At 46.9% G+C, this 23,388-nt stretch overlaps 2 protein-coding genes across 3 annotated transcripts in view; one reads left to right on the top strand and one right to left on the bottom strand.

The window, feature by feature from the left end:
- Positions 1 to 23,388, bottom strand: part of Daam (disheveled-associated activator of morphogenesis-like protein) — a 46,892-nt gene that overhangs the window by 11,675 nt on the left and 11,829 nt on the right. For both annotated transcript variants that reach the window (XM_076382295.1, XM_076382296.1), the window contains exon 2: positions 4,277 to 4,384. In XM_076382295.1, coding sequence (XP_076238410.1) covers positions 4,277 to 4,318 — 42 coding nt within the window. In that variant the 5' untranslated portion in view covers positions 4,319 to 4,384. The remainder of the gene's footprint in view (positions 1 to 4,276; positions 4,385 to 23,388) is intronic.
- On the top strand, positions 19,790 to 23,365 carry LOC143181445 (uncharacterized). Its single transcript, XM_076381828.1, has 3 exons — positions 19,790 to 19,999; positions 20,044 to 20,180; positions 23,005 to 23,365. Exons 1-3 carry the CDS (start codon positions 19,790 to 19,792, stop codon positions 23,363 to 23,365), a joined length of 708 nt encoding a protein of 235 aa, XP_076237943.1.

The following is a 23,388-nucleotide window of genomic DNA, read 5'->3' as shown; positions in this document are numbered from 1 at the left end:
CAGACAATAAGACACTCGTTATTTCTCTCCTGCTATACCCCAGGAGGGAATTCCTGTGGCAACCCTGTCGATTACAGCTACCCAGATTTATCATCAGAGTGAATCAATCTTCGTGACCAGGCTGCCTCAAAAAATGACAATACTTTCCATTCTTCTAGAGTCCTATATAGATCCATTAAAGAGGCTCCAGCCTCTGTGTAGCAACAGTGATCCATGAATTGGTCCGCGGTGACGGCACGTGAACAGGCGACGCGACAAAGCGTGACACGCGACGGCCAGCCAGCAGGCGCACGTGAGTCGGCAGTGAAAAAAGGCAAAGGAGGTTAGCCAGTCGGAGGCTGGACTAGTGGCTTGTCCACGTTCCTCGGAGGACGAAAGTCTATCCAGCGTGACGAACGAGTCGCATAAATAAGACGCGGATAGATCCTTCGCGACAAAGAATACCGCGAGGAGATAACGCGCGTGGGCTGGGGTTTCTCGGGTTTAGGCGATCCATTCGCTGTTAGCACGTGATTATATTTATGACCTGGGAACGAGCTTGAATACACGCCAGCTTTTTGCCACAGCGGCCATTCACCCTCGTGATTCATTTTCACCAAGTTTTCCTTCACAGCTGGATGGATTTATGAACAGCCAAGTTGCTCGTATCCCCTGGGGAGCTTAAGACCTTGCAGTGTCAAGATTGTTGCAAGAAAAGAGGGAAGCATGATTTGCGAGGTTCGAAGAGTTTAAAGGAAGAGATAAATCTCTTGACTTTCTGCGGGACCTTTTAATGAATAAAACTGAGATTATTAAGTATCCCTCGTTGGTGGATTCTTTTTCAACTTTAGGAATGTTTAAACACACCTTTGGAACTCGAAACAAGCTTGTAACTGGCTCTCAGTGTTGCCAGATGCTAAGATGAAATATCTTCCAGTGATATCTAGTTAAGTACCCCCACTCTTTTACGGTATATCACAGAAGACATTTCATCCCTGCATCTGGCAACACTGGTAGCCATTCTTATAAAGGATGAGGCTTCATTCGATTAGGTTCAGAACACGTTGCAAGAAACTTCCTCATCGATCGCAATTCCGTACGATTGGCAAAGAAAGTCATTATGGTCGCGTTTTATTCCATGGCAGGAAGAAATTGCGAGGCCTCGATGCAAGTGGAACACATGGGCGATCGAGCCACACACGCGTCGGAAGCGCCTACTTTGCGATAAACCCCAAGCATTTCAAAGGCCCTGCAAGAAACTCGCCTAGAACGTGATCGCGAACTCGCAAGCATTAGCATATTCTTTCCTCCTTCGAGGACAATCGAGACTCAATTCCAGAAAACTGCTGGCCTCTTCTCTGCTCTTTAAAATACGCTTTGACTCTGAGAATGACTCGAAAACAAAATACCAAGTGAATCACTATGGAACTTGTTGCAACTTCTCGACTGTCAAACACTATCTTTAATTGAAGATTCTCTCTACACGCACCTTAATCTCCCATTAGTCACTCAGTGCAGCCAGAGGACTCGACGATAAGGTACAACACGTAAGAGCCAAAGAATCCAAAGCGCCACAGCCAAGGCGAAGGCATGCAAATCAAGCACAGGAGACTCTGTCGAGCAAAACGTTACGCGAGCCTCAACTTTGTCGCTTCTTGCTCTATCGATATCAAGAAGACGTACATTCTTGTATCGTGGGTAATTGGAAGTTCGTAGCCTGGAGCTTCCCTCCACGTCTTCTACTTGTTCAGAGGAGAAGAGGACTGCAGAATTCCTGAGGCTGCTGTAAATACGATTATGCTGGGATCCAGGGAACATAGTCGCTCTTTTCCAGAGGCAGACACGCCCTGCTGCGCCGAGGAAGCGCTGGCCAGGGTTGATCGGCATAATGGAATCTCCTCGGGTCACGGGATTCACTCAAGGACGACTGGCTGGAGAATCGCTGCTGGATTCATCGAGGAAGAGGTGCTTCTTTTTTTCTAAACGATCCTACGTTCCTCTGACTTTCTGGGAACGCTGGACGAACGGATAAGAGGGACCTGGTTGGGTTTTTTATGTTCACTTTCTGTGTGGTAGAATGATAGCCAGGGATACTCGTCGAGGCTCTGATTATAAAAATTCCATTCCAGTTTCCTAAGCGCAGAAACTGGATTCGAGGACTGCGCCTCAGAATCTTCAATTTTCTCTCCACACGGCGTTGCCTATTGCTTCCATCAAATCGATGATCTCTAGAGGGCGAATTCAGAATATCCACGCGAGTGCACACTGCACTTGCATCCTCAGGTCCTCGAGTGCCCATCAATCTTCATCAAGCAGGATGCTAGTGGAGGATCAAATCTGAATCATTATCATCGACACAATCTAGACCCTGATATCATCGGGACAATAAATCTGTGGGCCCGTCGGGCTAAATGACACTTGATGGAGGATCACGTTGAACTCCTGGACACTTGGAGAAAGAGAACATCACGCGAGAGCAAAGAGCATTCGATGGATCCTCGATACCTGCTCGCGTTTAATTGGCGACCCGTCTAGCTCGAGACGCCTATCTCGAATCGGGACGCGAATTGGAGAATGGATTTATCACCCGTCAGTAGCATCCGCGATTGCTTTATCGAGCAGGCAGATCGCTAGACACCGATCTCTCAGTGCTCAGCGCGTGGAACATGAAAATCAGCGCGATGAGCGCCGATAAAAATGGAAACAAACGTGTATTGTTCGAGGGAACGTGAATGGCGTTTCTCTGGCGAGCGTTTAATTAGCTGGGGCTTAATGCTGCCTCCACTGTTGCGTTGAATCTTGAGTATTCGCTGGGCACCCTAGCGTGCCAAACACTTCTTGGCAAATAAAATCCAGATGAATGCACTCATGTTGCAGTCGAAGACCCCAGACTTTCTTTTCTCATTGAAGATTTATCTGGCTGGTCGAACTTCCTCCAGCGAAACAGCAGCTACGTTTTGTATTTTAATTAGCAACGTTTCTCCAGAGAGCTCTAACCCCTTAATGACCATACCTGTGTTCATATAGACATCTGTTACAGTCGTTCACTGCCGACTACGCGCTATCGCGTGAGACTTCTGTGTTCAGCTAATGGCGAGCTGCGTGGGTGGCAGTTTGAAAGAGATTCTATCATTTCTGATCGACAGCAAGCGCCAAAGCACGAAGGGTTAATGTATTTCTCTTTATTATCACTAAGCTGTATTATTCGTCCTCATAAAAGTAAATTACTAACAAATTGCTCGAGGTTCCCAAATGAATTCCCTGTCAGCTTTCGTGCATTATGTGTACCAAAGTAACAGACGAAGGCTGTGGATGTTCGTGCTCTCCACGACTGGTTTGGCGAAAGAGGGATTGGCATGCGACAATGACGTCTCAGAAAACACGCCCCGATCAGGCTGACACTGCACATTAATTGCATTCCTCGAGGTGTTAATCGGTGAGACACGCTTTCGCGGTATCGATGACATTTCTCGATAGAAATATCGGCGAGGCCAGCCTTCGACAGGAACGCAGCAGAAGGCCTCGAGAATTCGCGCGCTGGCTCGAGGAATCGTTCCAGCCTCTGGTTCCTAGTCGCACTTCCGGCGGGTTTCCAGTTCAAGGGATACCTCGCCTGATTTATAATCGCTCGCGTGCAATAATTGCAAGCGCAACCAGGAAGCCAGATCAACGACTCCATCTTCAACACTTTCGTTTCGATTCCAGTTCCCCTTTCTCCTCGGGTCTCCACTGAACCCTTTCTGGCGAGGAAAATCCCAGAGGCAGAGCTCTGGGAAAGGGCGGGATCCCTGCAAATCACGCTGGGAGTGCGCAGAGTGTCGCTTTGCATTGCAGATGTCATTCAAGAGGATGCAATGGGCAGCAGAATGCCTGGCATACATGGGTGTGTACCCTGAGCTGCAATTTAATGCGTCATTGTCCCTCGAAGAGGAGAACTCGAGCGATTCTGACTGATTCCTGAACGTTTTGAGTCGTTTGAGACCTTTCTCTACTGCCTTAGTCGAAACAAGAGACGAAACATTGTCACCAGATTCTAGGAAACATGTCTCCCAGTGAGGTTACAGAGCACAGAAGTCGTAGTACTACAGATAATGCAGTTAAAAATCGTGTAGTACCTCTAATTTTCCTCTTTATGACATCACTAGGACATTTCTTCCCGGTATCTGGCAACACTGAAGTAAATACGCAAGTAGTTTCAGGTTGGCACGCTGATACACAGCGATGCAACCAAGGCCAAATTGTAGAGAAGCGTACAATTGGTTTAGAGACTCGCAATTAAGATACTTCTCGTGGTTACCTGGAGGCAGCCGCAGAAGGACTTCTTCACTCGCGATGGCATCGTCTGGCAGCGACCCACGAACTCCTTCAGGGGCTGTGGACTCTTCACAGGACAGGTGGGAATCCTCTGGAAATTCAGAAACATAATCAATTTCGAGATCAGAAGACTTTCATTGAATCTTGTATTTATAACATTAAAACGAAGATGAGACATATACTTGCTGAGGACTCAAGTAAATTTCTCAGTAGTTAATAGTTAATATACTCAATTAAAAATAAAAACTAATGTCATAAAAGGGTACTGAGTACCCAGGTACTGGGACCTCATAATGAGTACCAAAATATGCAGTTCTAAATTGGCCACTTCGTGTGCCAGGAAATTTGCCTTAATACCATATCTGTTCCTCGATATTCAGAAACAGTGGAACGAGGAAGTCGCTAGAAATGAATTCGAGAGGTCGACGATTACTAGCCAATTAGGAGGCAGCCGAAACAGGAACCTCCTACTGGATTTCGCCGCGGAAACGCTCGCTCTCCAGGGGAAAAGCCTCGCCTGACTTTCACTCGCTTTTGTCTAATATGAATTCTTCCACTAGATCGTTATTGAGAGAACAGGCAGGGTAACCCGTTACGACGCCGTGGACGTAACGCTGCTTTTACGCGACAGTGTCGTAACAGCTGCCTTGTCATCCATTACCAAGAAAAGTTCAATGTCCTCATTCAAGAGGTATGAAATTTGTAGCTGTTACATTAATTAGAGACTTGGATCGTGAAGAGAGCAGAAATCACAGTTATCTAGGTTCGAGGCATATCAGAGATCTTAATTACTCTTGTAGTGATAACAAGCCTGATAAAGAAACGAAAACTGATAAAGCAGAAACAATGTCAGAGCACTACTGCGTCTGATTCTCTGCATGATTGTACAGAAGTATTTTTTCTAGCTTTGCCAGTGGTCTCTTGGAGCCCAGAGGAAGAGGATAGAGTAGACGAGGAGTGAAAATTTCGAGAAATTGCTTTCGAGGAACATGATTTTATGGAAAGACTTGGACACGTTTTACGAGGAAGCTGTTCCTTCAGAGAAAACCTCGATTACAGGAAGATACATCGTGTGAATATTTTTAGAACACTGACCCCACTTCCTCTAAACGTCAAGACAACTTCTGAAAGCATATTATTTCCTCTGCACTTGCAACAGAGCCTCAAAGGGGCCACGAAACTGGAGCAGATAGCAGGGAATGCGGGTGCTATCAAGTTTTATCAACTGTCCACAGTTTTCAGTGTTTAGAAAGACTACTTTATGCAAACAGGCTGAAAGTACTGAACCCTGACCCCGAGGTTCCCTGACATCAGTGAAAAATCGAAACTGAAGAAGAGGATCACGTACGCCGAAGAACCAGGACGACTTGTCAGGCTCAGGGCAAGGCTCTATGTCCTCGTGGTGACCGCTGGAAGACATCCAAGCGACTGGTCGTCTTTTTTCTGTGAAAGAGTCGCCCGAGGCGTCGACACGATCTCGATCGTAATCGTCTCCGGCAAATTACCCGCGAATTTCACTTTTGCACGTCCCAGACGAGCGACCAGCGAGCGAGCACGCGGCGAGACTACTTGTTGGTGGAGGAGCAGAAGAGGCTCGAGCCAACAACGAGGTCGGGCCAACGACAATACACCTCTTATCGTGTCGACGAATTCCTTATCTACCGTGTGGGAGAAAAAAGAACAGTCGATCATTCTCTGCTCGCGAGTTTGCATATCGCCAGTGGCCTTCGACACCAGCAGTTGACAAACGATAACGTGGAAAATTTATATCTACTACCTTGGCTATTTTTATTTTCAAACTGGAGTAGATACTGGAAACAGGTCTCAACATTTTTCCTCTGTAAATAACCGAAGTCTCGGAGCGACAGAGCTCTGCAAAAGAATCTTCAGATGTCCTTTCGAGATTGTCGTGCAGTATATCTTTGGTACAACATCGGTCGTTATCAGAACACGTTCGATATCGCTGAAGATAAGCATCAATGACGCTGCAGAATCAACATTTTCGGTGGCATGTGCCATATTTTACGTTCCCCTATCAGTAGATTCAGCGAAACGTGGTCTGACATTCGGCGGAATATTGAGAGAGAAAATTGAGGCGCGGTCTGTGTAACAACAGGCTCGTTCTACTTCCGCTGTTCTGCACATCGATGATCAACAGAAGCTGTCGAGAGATTGTCGAGGAATTCCATCGCTTTCCAGCGTGTCAGAAAAACTGATAGAGGGATCCCCTCATTGTCCTCCCGATAGCGTTAAACGATCGCCTCCAGATAGCACCTTTCTTTTAGAAAGCACGAGCTTACGCTGACTTCTCCGCCAGCAGGCTCTGAGGACCGTGTCGAAATGCTTCTGTCTAACTAACCTGTGAGGATAATCGATTCAGAGTACTTCCTTCCAGGACGAAACAAATAGGAGTCTCTCAATGGCACAGGGCAATGGAGGCAATTTTCCAGACACGCATGCAGCTCGTTCGAGTCCTTACAATCCGATTTACGACTATCTAAATCGATGCCTCGTGGAGCATCGAGGCACGCTAGAACGTCACGCACCGCAGATTCGCAACTGTAAATATTGACGGGCCAGCGGCTCGCGAACTGTCGTGTCGTCGTCTGCTTCTTCCTTTTGTGGCGAACTTCAGCCTTCGCATAAGTAGCCGCATTTACCACGAGCGTATAGCTCCAGACAGAAGTTAACGAATCTTCCTATGACTTCGATTAACATTCCGATCGGGAATAAAATCGGGAGGAGCTGCGAGTGAGCCAGGGCTCTTAAACGGTCGCAATTCATTTCGCGAGTCGTTAGCCGAGCGAGGAGTTCGATTTTCTCCGCGGTCGGGCCAGATCCTCGATAAAGGCGCCTCGAAAGCGGCGATTCCGCCAGGACATTAGCGGAGCCGCGCGAAACGAGGCCTCCTCGGGGCACAGGTGAACTTTCGAGCCTCGTTTCGCGGAGACTCGCCAAGGGACACGTGGAAATGAAGTCGGCGGGCAATGAAACGAGGGCGATCACCTGGGGCCATCGATGGAAATCAGACGTTTGGAAGTCGTCGAGATATCCTCCGATTGCCATGATTAACGAGTCGTTCGTTCACAGTGACACGTTATCGATGCTTATCTCGCGGTTCTGTCGAGCAGGGCTCTTGTGCTCTGTTTTAGAGAGCGAGTAATTAAACTATGCCTTGTAAATATGTACTATGAGTGTTGTGACACCTGAGGAGTCGAATCTCAGTCGAGAGAACAGAGGCACTTAGAGTTACTGCTTCAATTTAGATACATGTAATCAGAAGAAGTCTTAAAAACTTTAGAGTCTTTAAAACTGTCCAAAAGACATCTTTGAGAAGTTCGAAGCTAGAATCTGTAGGATGTTTCACAAGACAAAACACAAAAAAGCTCTCAAAAATCGTTCAGACCAAAAAGAGACGCCTGATAGACGTTTCATGTATGTAAGTTTCAGAAGTCTTTAAAACGTAAACTGTCAGACACTCTCAAGACGTCCAGATTAAATCCTAAGATGTTCAGGCATAAAATGGACATAAAATAGACGTCGTGTGCTATCTGAGTACCGATTTGTTACACGAAGAGAAAAATGGATAATCGTAAAATAGGCTAAATAGAAACATAACACTATGTGACAATGAATACTATTTGAGTAATATTATTAAGAATATGAGTAACAGAAAATACCATCTAAACAGCATTTACTGTCACCAAGAGTTATCTTTCTATCCACCGCGTCTTGCAGCACGCGTAAATAGCATCGACTTGGCCCCAGAGCGCAGATTTCATTCGACTGCAACTCTGTCTCGAGTACCCCGAAGCGTGCAATTAGTAGATAAAACCATCAACGACAGGCTGATTTATCTGTGAAAATAAGAGACGGACGTCAAAGTCGTACGCGGTGTAATAGACAGGCAGGCCTCTGGCGATTATTTAAAGCTTTCGCTCCGAGGAAATCAAGGTCGACCTGTCCCGTCGCCGAGTTTCCCCTCGCGGCCCCATCAATTCGTTTCCTAATACTTCGCTTAGCCAGATGGGAGCGAGCTAAGGGAACAGCAAATTGAGCAGCGTGTCGAAGCTCGCGGTACCGGTTGTCCAACGACTGCAGTTATTCTTCAGCGCATCCCACAGCTGGAAATCCGGACGTGAACGCTCTCGCGCGATTCGTCATCGTGGACCGCCTCGTGCATCATTCGGGAATGTTAATTGCACGTGTCACGTGATTATTCTTATTAAGAACCTCGTACAGGGCTAGACACACTCGTTCCATGAACCTGGGGATTGGAAATCGATTTTTTAAGGTCTTCTTGGGATTTTTCTTTCGAGAAATCGGTAGACTATTTCGTGCTGAGCCTCTGCAGGTGTATTCAGACATATTTCAAGTATGCTAATTATTTTTCTCAAGCGAAAATGATCGAAACTATGCGAGCTGCGCGTCTTCCTGCAAATATGGAAAAGAAATTTGCATTTTTAATAGCGTTGCGAGATGAGAACTGATCTCCAGGGTTGGCCAAAGCAAGCGCCAGCGTAATTAACGCGATTTCGCGGTGATTAAGGTTTCATTGAAACGGCGAAAGCTACGGGGGGGAAAGGAGCTCTATGAGACCTGGTTGTCGAGTGATTTGTAAGCAGTGCGCGTGGATTCCTCGGCTCTTGAGGGGCGACCGATTAATATCGCTACCGAGGGAAGCCTGAAACTCGATGAGAATTTCTGGAGAGGTTTGCAGACCTTCTTTCTCCCTGCTCAGAAATCCCCAGTCAGGAATCTCCAGTTTTATTGACCTACGCTCGCGAGGCGGAGGAAGAGCACGTACAGAGTAAAATGCAGGTGAATTATGGCCTGGACAAGATTGCAGAAAATAGAGAATGTGATTGAAGCTTCACAGCCACTGGTTCACAATCGTCCTGTGTAACGAATCTCCTGGATGGAGATTCATTTTTCAGAGAAATTGAATCTCCTGAAAGCCTTCGACGAAATGATGCTCCAAATGGAAAGCGAAGCGCGAGGCTGCTCCAATTGTCTCGTCAGTCACGATCTTTCGCTTCCAAGTACATATGTCAAATCAGGCCGACCGATATAAAACTTTATTTCAATTTCCTGCTGCTCGTCGAGGGAGCAGTAACAGCAGATCGAATCGCTCGATTATCGTCGTTCAGTAGCGCTGTTCGCTCAGCGTGGACGACCGTAACGACACACCGCCGAGGGCGATGATCCATCTCGAATCGATCGCCTCGAAGCGTCTCGTTGAATCGAGATCGAGCCGTGACGAGTGGATCGTGTTCGTTTACACGGCAAAATCGGGGAATTAAGATCACAGAGACCCTAGAAGATCCTCAGCATCGAGGAGACCTACGATTTCAGTGGTTTACGAGCTTGTCAAAGACAGAGCAAGCTGCACTCGAAGTCGGGTTGTTGCAACTGCTCCCAGGATGGACCAAGGCAGATATTTCTGGGCTCTCCAGCACGTGTCCAGTTTCCAGCGTGCGCGCGACGATACGTCAAGGAGCGAACGTCGTCGAAAGAACGAAAGGTTGCGCTGAGAGACGTGAGCATTCGTGGTATGCCCGGTAGCCGAGGGAAACACGTGCTGTTTATGGACTCGTAATACGATCTTTTTCGAGAGCCATTTGAATGTGAAATTCCGCTTCTGAAATGGTGATTTCTCTGGCTGTTTCCACGACCTGAGGAATGCTCGAAAGCGGCTTGGTCAGTGTTTAAGCGGTAAATCAATGAAATTGATATTTCCAATGTGATTGCATTTTTACGATCCGACATGAAACGAATCGAGTTCGCTTGATTAACATTGGTTTGGTTCATTACAGTAGGTGAAATGAAAAAATCGATATTTTAATGACGAAAAAATGATTAATATTTGAATTCCTGTGACATGCTGTAAAAAAATCCTGCAGCAATAAGACTAGGTTCATTTTAAAAGCCAAGACCTCTATTTTTACATCCCTGAGTTAAACTTTCCCAAAAAAAATTCTCCACTCCATGACCCACCGAGAAAGGGAGACTGATGCTTCGTCGAATGTTTTCCAACTTCAGATGACTCTCAGACGCTTAATGAATTTTTTCTGCGATCTTTTTTGGTAGGAGATTGAAGTCTGAACCCTTCCCTTTCGATTGAGACTAGGCGGAGCGATCTACGATTTTTTTTGACCGAATTATGGATGTCTGAAAAAGAAGTGAGCCTACAGGCTCGGAATCACACAGTGGTCCTAAGGCCGATAAAATGGCCAATATTTAAGCTGCTGTAACTTCGTCAAAAAAAATCGCAAGATGCTGAGCCTGGTCTCCTTCTAAAGGGCAAAGCCTCTAGTTTCACGCCCTAGAGTTGAACTAGTTCGAAAAAATTTTCCCAGTCCAGGATGAGCTGTGGAAGGAAAGTTGATGCGTCCCAAAATCTTTTCCAACTTCAGGAGACTGCCATAGGGTTGAATGAATTATTTCTTGGATATTTTTCAGTGGGATATCGAAGCTGGATCCCTTCCCTTCCGAATGAGACAAGGCGGAGTGATCTGCGATTTTTTTTGGTCGAGTTATCTATGTCTGAATGGAAAGTGCGCCATTCGCCTTGGAATCACCTACTGATCCAGAGCTCCAAAAAGTGTCCAAACTTTGAGCTACTGTAGCTCCGCCAAAAAAAATCGCAGGAGACTCAGCCTGGTCTCATTCTAAAGAGTAAAGCCTCTAGTTTAAAGCATCTGAGTTGAACTAGTTCGAAAAAATTTCCTCAGTCCAGGGCGGGCCGCGAAACGAAAGGTGGTTCGCCGCAAAATCTTCTCCAACTTCAGGAGACTGCCAGCGTCTGGCTGAATTTTTTTGGCGATATTTTCCGCAGGGATATTGAAGCTGGATCCCTTCCCTTTCGAATGAGACCAGGCGGAGCGATCTGCGATTTTTTTTGACTGAGTTATCAAAGTCTGAATGAAAAGTGCGCCACTCGCCTTGGAATCACCTACTGATCCAGAGCTCCAAAAAGTGACCAAATTTTGAACTGTTGTATCTACGCCAAAAAAAATCGCAGGAGACTCAGCCTGGTCTCATTCTAAAGGGTAATGCCTCTAGTTTAATGTTCCTGAGTTGAACTAGTTCGAAAAAATTTCCCTAGTCCAGGATGTGCTGTAGAAGGAAGAGTCGTGCATCCTAAAATTTTTGCCAACTTTAGCGAACTACCAGCGCTTTCATGAATTTTTTTGCTGATATTTTTCAGTAGGATATTGAAACTGGATCCCTTCCCTTTCGAATGAGACCAAGTGGAGCGATCTGTGATTTTTTTTGGTCGAGATATCAATCTCTGAATGAAAAGTGAGCCGCCAGCGTCTGAATCATGCAGTGAACCGGAGCCCAAAAAAGTGGCCAGTATTTGTGCTGCTGTATCTCCGTCAAAAAAAATCACAGCGGGGTCAGCTTGGTCTCATTCTAAAGAGCAAAGCTTCTACTTTTTAATCCCTTCATCGAACTTTGCTAAAAAAATTGTTTGATTTCAATGCAGACCGAGGAAGGAAAGGTGGTTTTTCTCGGTGTTTATTTCAAACTCAGGCTCCTATAAAAAGCATAAAAATCAATATTCTTTCGGGACAATACTCTTGTTTACCATCTCGTAGCAATCCCAGACAAAATAGAGAGAAAGCTAGGAAGAAGAAGTATCTATTCGCCGCTAAACGTTCGCAATATCGATACTGGTATATGGAACGTATCGATCGGTTGGCATCGATAAGAGAAGGGCATCCGAAAAAGTTTCACTCGCCGAATATCTTCGGTGAGAGTCTCGAATGTAAAACAGAGAAAGAATCTCGCTGTGGGAGAGAGAGCAACGATCCAATAATTCAGCTATTTTTCATCAGTCATTGTTACACGCGTTTCACCTGGAATTACCTTCGACATCGATTTTCTGCCTCGGGTAAATTGGCCCGTATACTAATCAGGAAATAGATAAACCTAGATTCAAGCTATTAACTAAAAACGAGTCTATATCGATTTTACTACCTGATCCACTTAATTACTACATCAAACAGAACCACCTGAACCATTTATTCACCAGGGAACTCACTGTCAAGGGATATAAAACTTGGCTAAAGTCTGCCCTCGTCGTGCATCGACCTCATGGCGCAAGAGTACCTTGCACCTGAATGTATACAGGATACAAACCAATGCAACTTTTCAAGATTCGCTGGAGGAACCATTTAAGCGGCCGAGATTCCGTCTCTTTTTCCAACTTCACGCGTAATTCATAGTTAGTCGCGGATGCGTGCGCTGGAGAATGTTCCTTGACGATAGTTTTTTCTCGGTTCTGCAGACACCTGCCTCAGCAGGCGCTCGATAACGATGAGCTCGGTTATCTTAATTGCGTGTAATTGGCTGAATTTCGCACGAGTTAATTAGGAGTAATTGAAGAGCATTCGTTGTTCCTGCGCGACTATGCTAATCTTTCTAACGGGATGGAAAAAATCAGTGGCTAGTGTTTCATTAGTTTTTACAGACTCCAGCGACCATGGAAGATCTTGTTACTTTAATTGCGTGAGATCAGAGAAATCCAGTGGCGTTTTGTTGACTTGCTAGAACGCTTCTTCTTGATCGCTTATATCTTTCATAAAAGTGCAATATTAAATTTTTTACTGGAGACACGTGAACCGTGAAGCGAGAGCAAGAACTGAAGCTGTTGAAGAAACCAATTTCTTTGATCACCGAGCAAGAATTCAGACGCAGGTACACCTTCTAATCCCTTTCCAGATTCATCTCTCAGCAAGCAGAGAAAAATACTCCCCTGTGTTTCCATTCCCATAATCTTGGCCCATAAAGGGAACAGGAAAAGAGAAATTATGCGAGTGAACGAGCGATTAGAGCTTCAACAAGACCTCAGAAGAAGGATTCGTAAAGCAGGTACGATCTCAAGGATTTATAGATCGAATCAGAGCCCTCTTTCGTTCCTGCCGCTCTCGAAACCTTCCGAAAATTGATTGTTGCGTAACTATTGCCACAATAATTCATGGCAATTTGGATTACAGTCGGGAAGCAGGCTTCAGACTCGAATAGAAGACAGCCTCGGGCCGCTGGCGGCGGTTCCGCTTGCAAAAACGATCGAATCGAGCTGGAACCAGTCGATCGTAACGAGGTAATCGCTAAACATCCAGTCTGAGCCAGGACTCGTGCGAAAGAAATGCACTGAACGCGATCGTCCACGGATAACCGCGCACACGGTGATTATTACATCTGCTGAAAAATTACAGCTATAATTTTCACGACACTGTTCCACTATGCCTGTTTATTAATCGGCCTGGAAGAAGATCATTGACGATGGTAGCGTTTAATTGATGAAATGAGCTTCGAGTGACAACCTGACAAGAAGACACCCCGAGTCGTCAACTGCAATTTTAATGTCCTATTGCAGAGTGATTGTCTGCAGACTGCTAATGCTACTTGCGAAATACTGAGCGTAATTATTAAATAGTTTTGAAGATACGAGCAATTAAAGTTTCTTACGTTCTTCATATACCAGAACACATCTTCGAAAGTACTTAACAATTGCAGCTAATATTTCAAGAATAGTACCAACAGCCTGCATACCACCACCCTGTAAAAGGAAATTCTAATTGGAGTCGCCAACTTGGGGTCCCTTCCTTGTAAGTGTTGCTAAGAGGTATTCTGCAATTGCTTTCAGAGGCTTCCACTTCTGCTGCTGGTATTCTGTTATTAGAAGCTGGGTGGAGCGTTCGAGCCACTCAGAGGTGAGCTCTCTTCGAGTGAGAAGCAATTATTCGAAGATAACACGAGGTCCTTGAGCAGTCGCTTTCGATGAAGGAAAATAGCGACTGAGGAATCTGAGCGATTTATCATTCCTGGCTCAGAACTCGTTGCCCTGGCCGCTGAATTCCGCTTTCCTCGAGGCCAGTCGCGATATTGAACTTAAAAAAAACGAATCCCCTGGAATTGCGCGACGGTGCAAGCGCACGCACGTGGCGCCGGTGCAGTCGTTACGCGTTTGCACAATGCACCGACTACTTTTTCCTTTCTACCGCAATCGCGATTAGAGGCGGTCGTTAGCCGTGATAATGACGCTCGCGTAACAGTCTGCGGAGCAGAATGCAACAGTGAATCGTGCAAATTTACCAAATTCAGCTTCCCCATCTTTTCCAACACGGTGTCCATGGCGATCGTCGGCGATTATCTCTTGAAAATGGATCTCTCTTCAGGTCACTGTCTCCTCCCAAGCGCAATGAATATTCTTCCCGAAGGACGATCAAGATCTTCCCACAATCGTCGACAAATTATTCATATTCTGTATCGCGAGCAACGCAAGCAACGCGAGTGTCTGCGAGGAAATCTTCATCGAACTTTGATTTCATTCGCGACGTCCCAGCTGAATACTTCACTAGAGTTCACGATTTTCACGGATCCTCCATCCAGTCACTGTCTACTTCTGATCAATTTCTCATCGGCTGAGGATTATTTTTAATGTCTTCTTGTCACATTATTTCTAGTCGAAACGAGGTTAATTATTCAGGTAAATGATTCTTCTTGGTTTTAGATCGCGGCGTCTCGAGGCGAGCGTGGAGCGCGAGAGGATCGCGGCTGCGGAACCTTCTTGCTCGCGATTGTAGGTTGAACTGCCAGGTGAAAACACAACACCTCTCAACCTGCACAGGTGCACACGGGGGCCTCACGACTGGCCCCTCGAAGGAAGGGGGGCCTACTTGTACTCGGGGACTGTTCGACTACAGATACCTTAATCTGCCGACGAGTATCATTTGTCGTTTAGTGCTAGCGAGGCGATTATGTCCAAAACAAATTGATTTCGAGCGATTTCCTCCAACCGAACAGCTTCATCTTATTGCAATTACCGCAATACCGATGAGTGCTTTAGAAATTGATGGCGCAGAGTCATTTCAAATTACACACTATTCACTTTTCACCAAGGACTAACAAGACTAAAAATGAATTCTAAACGAAAAGGAAAGATCGACTTCGGCTCTTATTTCAAGGAGGCTCAGGCCATTATTCGACGCCAAAATACGCAGTCCCCAGCTTAGTATAATAAAATGTATTTAAAGACTCTTTTTTGGATCCCAGGAAGCAAGACTGCTGGCTCCTGAATCGCCAAGAAAAACGTCGAATGAATGAACACACGAATTCTCCATCTGAGTGCGTCAAAAGCCATAAAAGAAGCAACGATCATCCTCTATAATTCTCCAGAAGCATCTGACGCGCAGGCGGAACTTGGTCACACTGTGCAGGCAGCGAAAGTAGAATTTTTCTAGTAAACAGCGCCTGTTCCATCAGAAAACTCCGCTTTTCCAAACACATGCCTCCATATGGAGCTCAGCGTTCTCTCGAGGAGCATTCTATTCCCCAAAGGTTTCAGCGAGACGAGGAACAGCGGAAGTCGGGCTGGACGCGACCCAAATTTTCCAGCGTCCACCTTTTCGGATTTTTGCCGCGCGATGAATGAATATTTAATGGGAGGTCGGCGAATGCGTGCGCTGGTTGGTCGCCGGCGAGCGCAAACGAGAAATGCAGCCGGCGCGTTCGAAGCAAAAGTATTTTACGAGCCATTAAACGTATCCGCCTAAATATTAACCGCGCATTAAACGGGCGTTTGCACGTAACTGAACAGGACGAAATAGAGAACGCGCAGTATGTTAAGACGTGAGTTACTGCCAGCGTAACTGTTCCCTCTTTTTCGCTTTCGTGCACCAATGTGCTTATTTTTCGGCGATATACCTGCCTCGGTTCCAGGAGGTGAAATCGGGCCAGCGGGCAAGCCTGCGCGAGAGGAGAATTCGTAATTTCGGGACGGGTCGATCTTTCATAAAGACGAGTCTTCCGGGAGATATGGACACGAGTGGCAGAAAATAGAAATTCTAAACGAAATAGTTGTTCGTAGCAAGTACAATTAGAATTGTGAGGACGATTACTAGTTTATTGGATAGATCGATCTTTCCTGACTCGTTCCTGAGTAGCATAGTTTGGCGGGTTTAATTAACCAATCAGATGAATCGACATCGTTAGCTTGACAGATGATATATACCACCGCGCCACCATCAATTCCTCAGATCCCTCCCTGCCATCGCTGGAGAAGGATCTCCTTCGAGCATCTCGGAGGTTCTTAGGCTAGAACCCCATAGGTGCTCACCGAGTGAGTAAAACTTGAGGAAGTTTGAAGAAATTTGAGGAAGTTTGAGAGAGTTTTAAGAGGTTTGAAGACGTTTGAGGAGGTTTGAGGAGGTTTGAGGAAGTTTGAAGGAGTTTTCGAAGCCTCAGAAAAATACTTGGCAATAAATTGTTCGATGTGAGGGGCACATGGACGAACCTAAGAGCTAGTGGTCATCAGTGGGTGAATTGAGAGTCGGCGGTCGAAGATCATGGAAAGGAATCGTCCTTGTTTGCCTGGCGGGCAGTAGCCTTGCGATGGAATGCACTCTCGTCTCTTCTGGCCGCTGGTCGACTGGTTTTCAGCGGGAAAAACGAGAGACGCGAGCGTCGGGACATTTTTTCCCCTGCGCGTCGGGAGGGGAAGGGCTCCTGTCGTTCCTATCGCGTTGCACCGCCGGCCTTGGGGGCATTCTTCGTCGCGGTGGTCCCGTGGATCCCAGCGACATTTCAATCGAGGCTGCGCGGCCCCGCTGCCCGTCTCGAGCTCGTGGATTACGCTTTGTACGTCGTAAAAGGGACAAAATGAGGCTTGTTACGGCAGAATTATCCAGATTATTTCCTCCAGCTGCTCGTCGAGCTGGGATCCAAGACGAGCCAGCCCTGCCGCGAGAGGAATGCCCTTGCTCCATGGCGCGCCTGTACCTTGGTGCCCTTCGAGCACGATGACCTGCGCAAGCAAACCGGTACTTTCGTATACGGTCTTCAGTGGCCGTTTAGAAACCGTTTGACGCGGTTTACTTCTTCGACTTCGTTCTTGCCAGCGTGACCCCGACCTCCGCGCCTTCGCCTTGCATCCTCGCCTGGAGAGAATTGGAGGTAGGTCATGGTAGCGGGCAAATTAATAATAAATAACGTGTTATCGCTGGAAGTAAAGCTTTCGTATCTTAAATCTCCAGAAGTCAAAGTGCAGCTCGTTGTTATCGCTATAATGGACCGTTAGCTCGGCAATAATTCGTAGTATTAACGTTCCAATAAAGCAGAGCTGCCAGCCATTTCTTCCAATAAAAAGGAAACATGCAATCGTAAAACGATGGCGAGATGCGCGCTCGTAAACTCGGAAATGACGACTTGGTGACCAACTAGAGAGTCCAAGTGCTCACAGAAACTTCACAGATTGCGGGAAGGACTCCTTCTGATCGTTTTCACCAGCGATACTAACGACCAACACCTTTACAGGCATTCCTACGATAACACTGCTAAACGAATCGACCTCATGAATCAACTGCGACACCATTACACTTAACTGCTCTTCTGATAAAACTTTCACGAAGATGGAAAAGTTAGGGACAGGAAAATAACTAACGAAATGATGTTCCTGTGCAGCACAAGTAGAAAATCGTTGCTTTATCTTCCTCGAAATGTCCGAGAAACCTCACGAGAATGAAGTATCCCTGAAGGATTTTACTCCTAGCCCCAAACGACGCGTCGAAGAACTTGAAATTAGTGGTAATCTTGTTTACGACGATGATTCAATTAAATTAATTAGACGAATCTCATTAACCCTCAAAGCGACTCATGAATATTGATATACCTGGAGGACAGCCGCGTGTTCCTGTCAAATGTTGCGTTACAGAATAATGGAAGACGACTCGCTTTTTCAACTACCGACGCGAACGATCGTATTTCAGAGTTCTCGTGCCCATGGGGGGTCGTTCACGAGAACTTTCCCGTCTTCGGAGGATTATTACAGCCTGATTACACGGCGCCTGGAGATCCTTGGTACCTCAGCTCCCTTGGATCACTCAGGCAGTGACGCGAATAGCAATAATTTCGATTGAATGCGTCACCGAGCACGCACGATGCAGAAACGAGCACTTAAACTGGCGTCAGAAGGTTGGAGCAACAGCCTAATGGCTCTTCCATATAAAATAGAAACTATTTCAGCCAGCGCAGCGCGATAACAATTCCATACCCACGTTCGCGGATATCACAGGGAACCCGCTGAGCACACGTCACAGACAATATATTAATGCATTCGATTACGCCTGGCTCGGGCATAAATTCAGAAAGTAAAATAGAGAAATCGAAAGTGAGGTACAGTGATCCCTGCACAATGAACCGTTAAGAGCCACCTACAAACGAGGAGAAATTGATCGTTTTTCCAGGCATTTCCCACACTCACGCTCTAATAGCTGCATAAGTGAATGAACCGAGCTGAAGATCTCACGATAAGAAGGATTCAGCAATGATTAACGAAATCCTTAGCCTGTCGCGCTTCCAGGTGATCCCAGTGACAGATGCATCATTAACGAAGAACCTCGTTGCACTGTCTCCCAATGGAACGCGTAACAAACGGTACAATAGCGTGCTTAATCTCGAGGGGTTCGACATAAAAGTGGCAGTAAAACCGCGTTCCAACCAGCGGCGATAATCACACCTCTCGTAAACTTTCTGTTCACCTTTCTCCTCGTTTGATACACTGGACCACCCACTACAGATGCAGGCCAGCTCGAGGGCGTAATCGTGAGCTGTTCGATAGCGGTAGCTGCTTAAGTGGTTACACTCCAGAAGGAAACACTACTGTGGACGATAAGGAATGTTTTTTGGTATTTGAATCTCGAGTTCCTTGGACTGCGTGGACACTTTAGGGTCAGCGATCCAGGAAGGAGCGTGTGTTTAGGAGCGAGAGGTCTTAGATGACACCAGAGCTTGTGTTTTGTGATAGCTAAGGGTCTATGGTAATAACGAGGGAATCGAGGTTCGTTCTTCCTCGGCTGAGTCGTGATTACACGGACACTTGCTACACATGCGTACTTGGGGGTCCTAATCGGTGTCAACTACTGCACGTATCGACCTACTGAGAAAGCCCCGTTAAGTTGGATCTCCCTTTCCCTCTTCGCGCCTCTCTCTCTGCCTTTCGGCTTTTAGAACACGCGGTACATTCAGTGCTCCGCATTATTGCACGGTTCAAGTAGAAAATTGTAAAAAACTCGTAGGTTTTCTAGAACACATGGAAATTGAGCAAACTGCATTCGCCACGTAATGTGTTCCCGCAGTAGAGGGGCTCTGCTGTGTCACACGTAGGCGTGCAGATCCCCACGTAGGCTCCTTCGTTATTCCATTCTCGTCTGTGCTAATTCTGCGGACACCAAGCCTCCAAGTCACCACCTTCGCGACGTTTCCCCTGTTACCGATTTCCTGCACGTCCCAGGCCTCCTGTCCGACACGATGCTTCGCGGATAAGCTACCACGGATTTACGAGTGTCGAACAGTCATTTTAGGAGCACACTACCGTTAGCAGGCGTCGTCGTCGTCGCCAGCGCGAGATGTCGAGCAGGAATTATCATACAGCCTTGGACCCAGCCCTGAATCGTCGTCTGCATGGACAGCGTAAGCATCGAAAATAATGGAGGAACTTCCTATGCAGCTGGAGCCTCGTGACCGATATACAGTATCGATTCCCAGGGAAGGGGGACGAGGCCTGCTAGCGCAAGGTTCAAGAACGCTCGAGGACGCAGCTCATAAAGTATTGACGCGGAAATTGCGGCCACACAACTCGGAAGCAAATGACTATAATAAGCGAGGGAACCGCCGCGGAAACGCCTGTAGACTGCTCGTACTTTCCAGATATTCGGGTCGCGGTCGGCGAGGCCGTTCCAGGGCATTACGCACTCCCAGCACGTCCCAGACTTTTTGTCCGACATATCGATCGCGAGTCAAAACGGAACTGTTTACGTGGTCGGCTTCCAGGACGATCTAAAATCGGCGATGAGCTGTGAAACAGGCATGTCGTACTCGTAAGTCACTGGACATTTTTTTGGAGCTGAAACTAAACGTGATTTGATCGATCTCTGAATATATGAAAAATGGATTTTAGTCTGGAGTATATTGAGAAATAGATATGGGGACCATTTTCCTCAGGAAGGTCTAAACACTTCGTAGACGTATTTTGGACGTCTTTAAGATGTTTTTGAGACGTTTCTAATGCGTCTGTGTGCTGTATCTGTAGGTTCCCTGATCTGAAGTCCCCAGAGAAGCTCCTCGAATCTCGTAAAACGTCTGAAAGGTCGTTTAATCTCGTTGTAGACATGGTACACCTGTTGCTCGACAAAAATCGTGGCACACTGACCCCAGTTTTTGACTGAATTTCAATGAGCCTCGACATTAACGGTGCTCGGTTCCGATACGCGACGCATTATCGATTCGACGAGCGTGCCGAAAGGTCGATCCACGAGGATCTACGTGCTAGGTGGTCGTCGTCGATCGACCGACTCCCGAGGCGGCTCGATCACGTTTCCAGTTCAGTTCTGTTATCTTAAAATACATAATCCAGTAGCGCAAGTGTCCACTCCGCTCCAAAGTCAAGAACACCCACCCGCCAAGGCGCTCTTAATTCCCCAGGAAAGTCTAGCAGCCCCGAAAGAAATCGGAACGCGGCAGCTTGGAAGGTTTCCACGGTCGTTCCACCTGCATCGTGTTACCTTTCCACCGATCACCGTGACGAATCGTCGGGAGGACTCCTCGGGACACGTCAGCGAATCCAGATCGCTGGGGGATCGAAGAAAGTGGCCTACGCGTGAATAGATTAGCCATATCCTGCAGAAACCAGACGAGAACAGGAGTGGTTCGTTTCGCCTGGTGCTCTTCTTATCTGAACGAGTGGGTCAGTGGGCCGCGATTTTTGCCGATAAACCGTCCAGGCTGATTTTTACGCACGATCCTCTTGTTGCATTCCCCCTTCGAGGATGGAAATTTCACGCATCAGGGCCCACCTAAGGAGCCAGCGCTCTCCTAGCGCCGCCGTCGAATGGATGATAGGTTGCATCGCGGGGCCAGACTGCTCGCTGATAAGAGCCCCGAGGAGCTCGACTCCAGTTCTCCTTGGTAATAAATTGCTCGCGCCCGCGGAAATGTGGAACTCGTACGCAACTTTCGAACGATAAGCCTGCGTTTCCGCGAGGTCGCGTGTTCCTCGAATCGCGTGCTGCCGAGCTCTCGTGGGAAAAGATGGATTCATGAGTGACCGGTTGCTAAATTGACTCGTTTCTCTTACCGCCTAGCTCTTACCCAGCATCTGCTGACATCCACGCGATTTGCATTCGTTGAGCCTACTTTCTAGCGCTCATCGAGCTTCCAGGACTTTTGGTACCCCCTGACCCATGGCTTCTGGGTTTCTTTTAGAACTCTGGGACAGTGTTTTAATAGAATTCAACCCTTGCAATAAGCTAAGCTACGTTGAAGAGTGGACAATCGAGTTGACCAAAAGAGTCACTTGGAGTTGCAAGTTGAATCGACAATGCTTTATATAAACGTAGCATTGCATGCACAAGGCATTTATTGTCTTACGTTTAAGACACTTGTTTCTATGCAGCTTAAATTTGTTTTTCTGAAGTCGAGAAGAAGGTACAGAGAAAGAATAGTTCCAGGAGAGCTTGTATCGAGGCAACGCTGGATTCTGGAGTCCACGCCACTGCGTGCAGAGGCTCCGTGACGGGGTCACGCGAGGCTTGTTCTTAATTCGCCTACCGAATCTCTCCAGTGACTCAGAGCGTGTCGCGTGGGTGGAGCCCACGAAGCCCTTGGGCCCAGACAAAATCAATAATAGCACCGCGAGATATACATTACGTGGGGACGATTTCGTGCGGGTAAATAAGAGGCAGTTCTGCTGAAACTCTAGACTCGTCGATAGGCCGATTAATCTTCGTTTAGAAGAGTGTTGACCCTCCGCTGATTCGCGATCGATGCTCTCCTTGCTCGCGATTCGAGCCAGCCGATGATTTAATTAAAGGAACTCGAATGACAGGGGCCACTGCGCCGTGTACAATTACACCTAGCCCCTTCGTTGGATTCCCAGCGCCTCTGTGCTTCTATTGGGAGATTGGAAGCAGCTGAAGCCTCCAGGCTGAAGCCTCCTGGAGATAGGAAGCTCCTAGCCTCGACAGAATGCTCGACACTTGGCATTGTTTAATCCAAGTGACTTCGCTGGGGAGTGGAATTAGTGGAGTACCTCTAATCCCTAATCTCGCTTATAACTCTGAGTTCCATGAATTATTGCACCTAGTATCACAGAGTGATCAGTTTAACTGGAAACCCTCCCAGTGTTGGCATTTATTGTAAATGCATTGCAAGTGCTGCCAAGACTCATTAGAGGGTCTCCAGGTAAAGGTGGGTCTACGCTAGACAGCAGTTCCTGAACAATGTTAGCAAGCAGTTCACGAACTTTTTATTCCTTCTACTCGATTTCTCCGCGAACACCAAGAACAGCATACGAAAAGACACGTGAATAGATCATTTCCAGGAAATTTAATTTGCATACTGTTCGTGAACAGCTCAAGAATTCTTTTGTACTCGCACCTTAAACTGATCGCCCTGTATTTCTTCGACTCGAATCAAGAATAAATATTTGCCAACAATGCCAGGATTATCGAAGATCCAATTAGCGACGATTCAACAGCAGTGCTCCAGTAAATCCTGCATGAGCTGGTGTCGAATATTTATTGCCCTAGAACGAGGCAAACATTCATCGACTTACTTCTGAATACCCCACTTCTCCCCTCCCCAGCTGATTGTAATACCAAATCCTAGAAGAAGCCTCAGATAATTTCTCTGTTCCCGAGGAAGAATCTATCAGGCGATCTCGAGACTGCCGCTGCTTCTCCAAAGAGAAGGAAATCTTGGCACGAGTTCAAGCATTCGTTATTCCTCGCGCTGCTGGACCCTCTTCCCGCCGCTTGTCTCCGTCTCGGCTATTCGCATTCGCGATTTTAGGAGAGCTGGGAAGGAGGACGTTCACAGGAAACCCGGTTACACCGCAGAATTCGCTGGTATTTACATCCGAGGCCGAAAACGCAGCCAAATCCCTGTTTCTCTCTGCGGATGCCGAGCTTTCGTGACGACGACTCGCGCCAGCTTTTTGTGGGACACCATTCCTCAACGTCGTCGAGAAGGAAAAATACAAGGCAAGGAAAAAATTGGAAGCTGAAGATATTGAAGTCTCCTGTACAA

Source organism: Calliopsis andreniformis, chromosome 7 (assembly GCF_051401765.1).
Source record: "Calliopsis andreniformis isolate RMS-2024a chromosome 7, iyCalAndr_principal, whole genome shotgun sequence".
NCBI classification, from domain to species: domain Eukaryota; kingdom Metazoa; phylum Arthropoda; class Insecta; order Hymenoptera; family Andrenidae; genus Calliopsis; species Calliopsis andreniformis.
Note: the sequence above shows the minus strand (reverse complement) of the source record. Positions and strands in the feature narration are given on the sequence as shown.

Coding starts and splice junctions, on each gene's coding strand:
- LOC143181445 (XM_076381828.1), top strand. CDS start 19,790: ATGGAGGAACTTCCTATGCAGCTGGAGCCTCGTGACCGATATACAGTA. Junction 20,000..20,043: donor GAAACGCCTGTAGACTGCTC/GTACTTTCCAGA, acceptor AGGCCGTTCCAG/GGCATTACGCACTCCCAGCA. Junction 20,181..23,004: donor GAAACAGGCATGTCGTACTC/GTAAGTCACTGG, acceptor TTCCCGAGGAAG/AATCTATCAGGCGATCTCGA.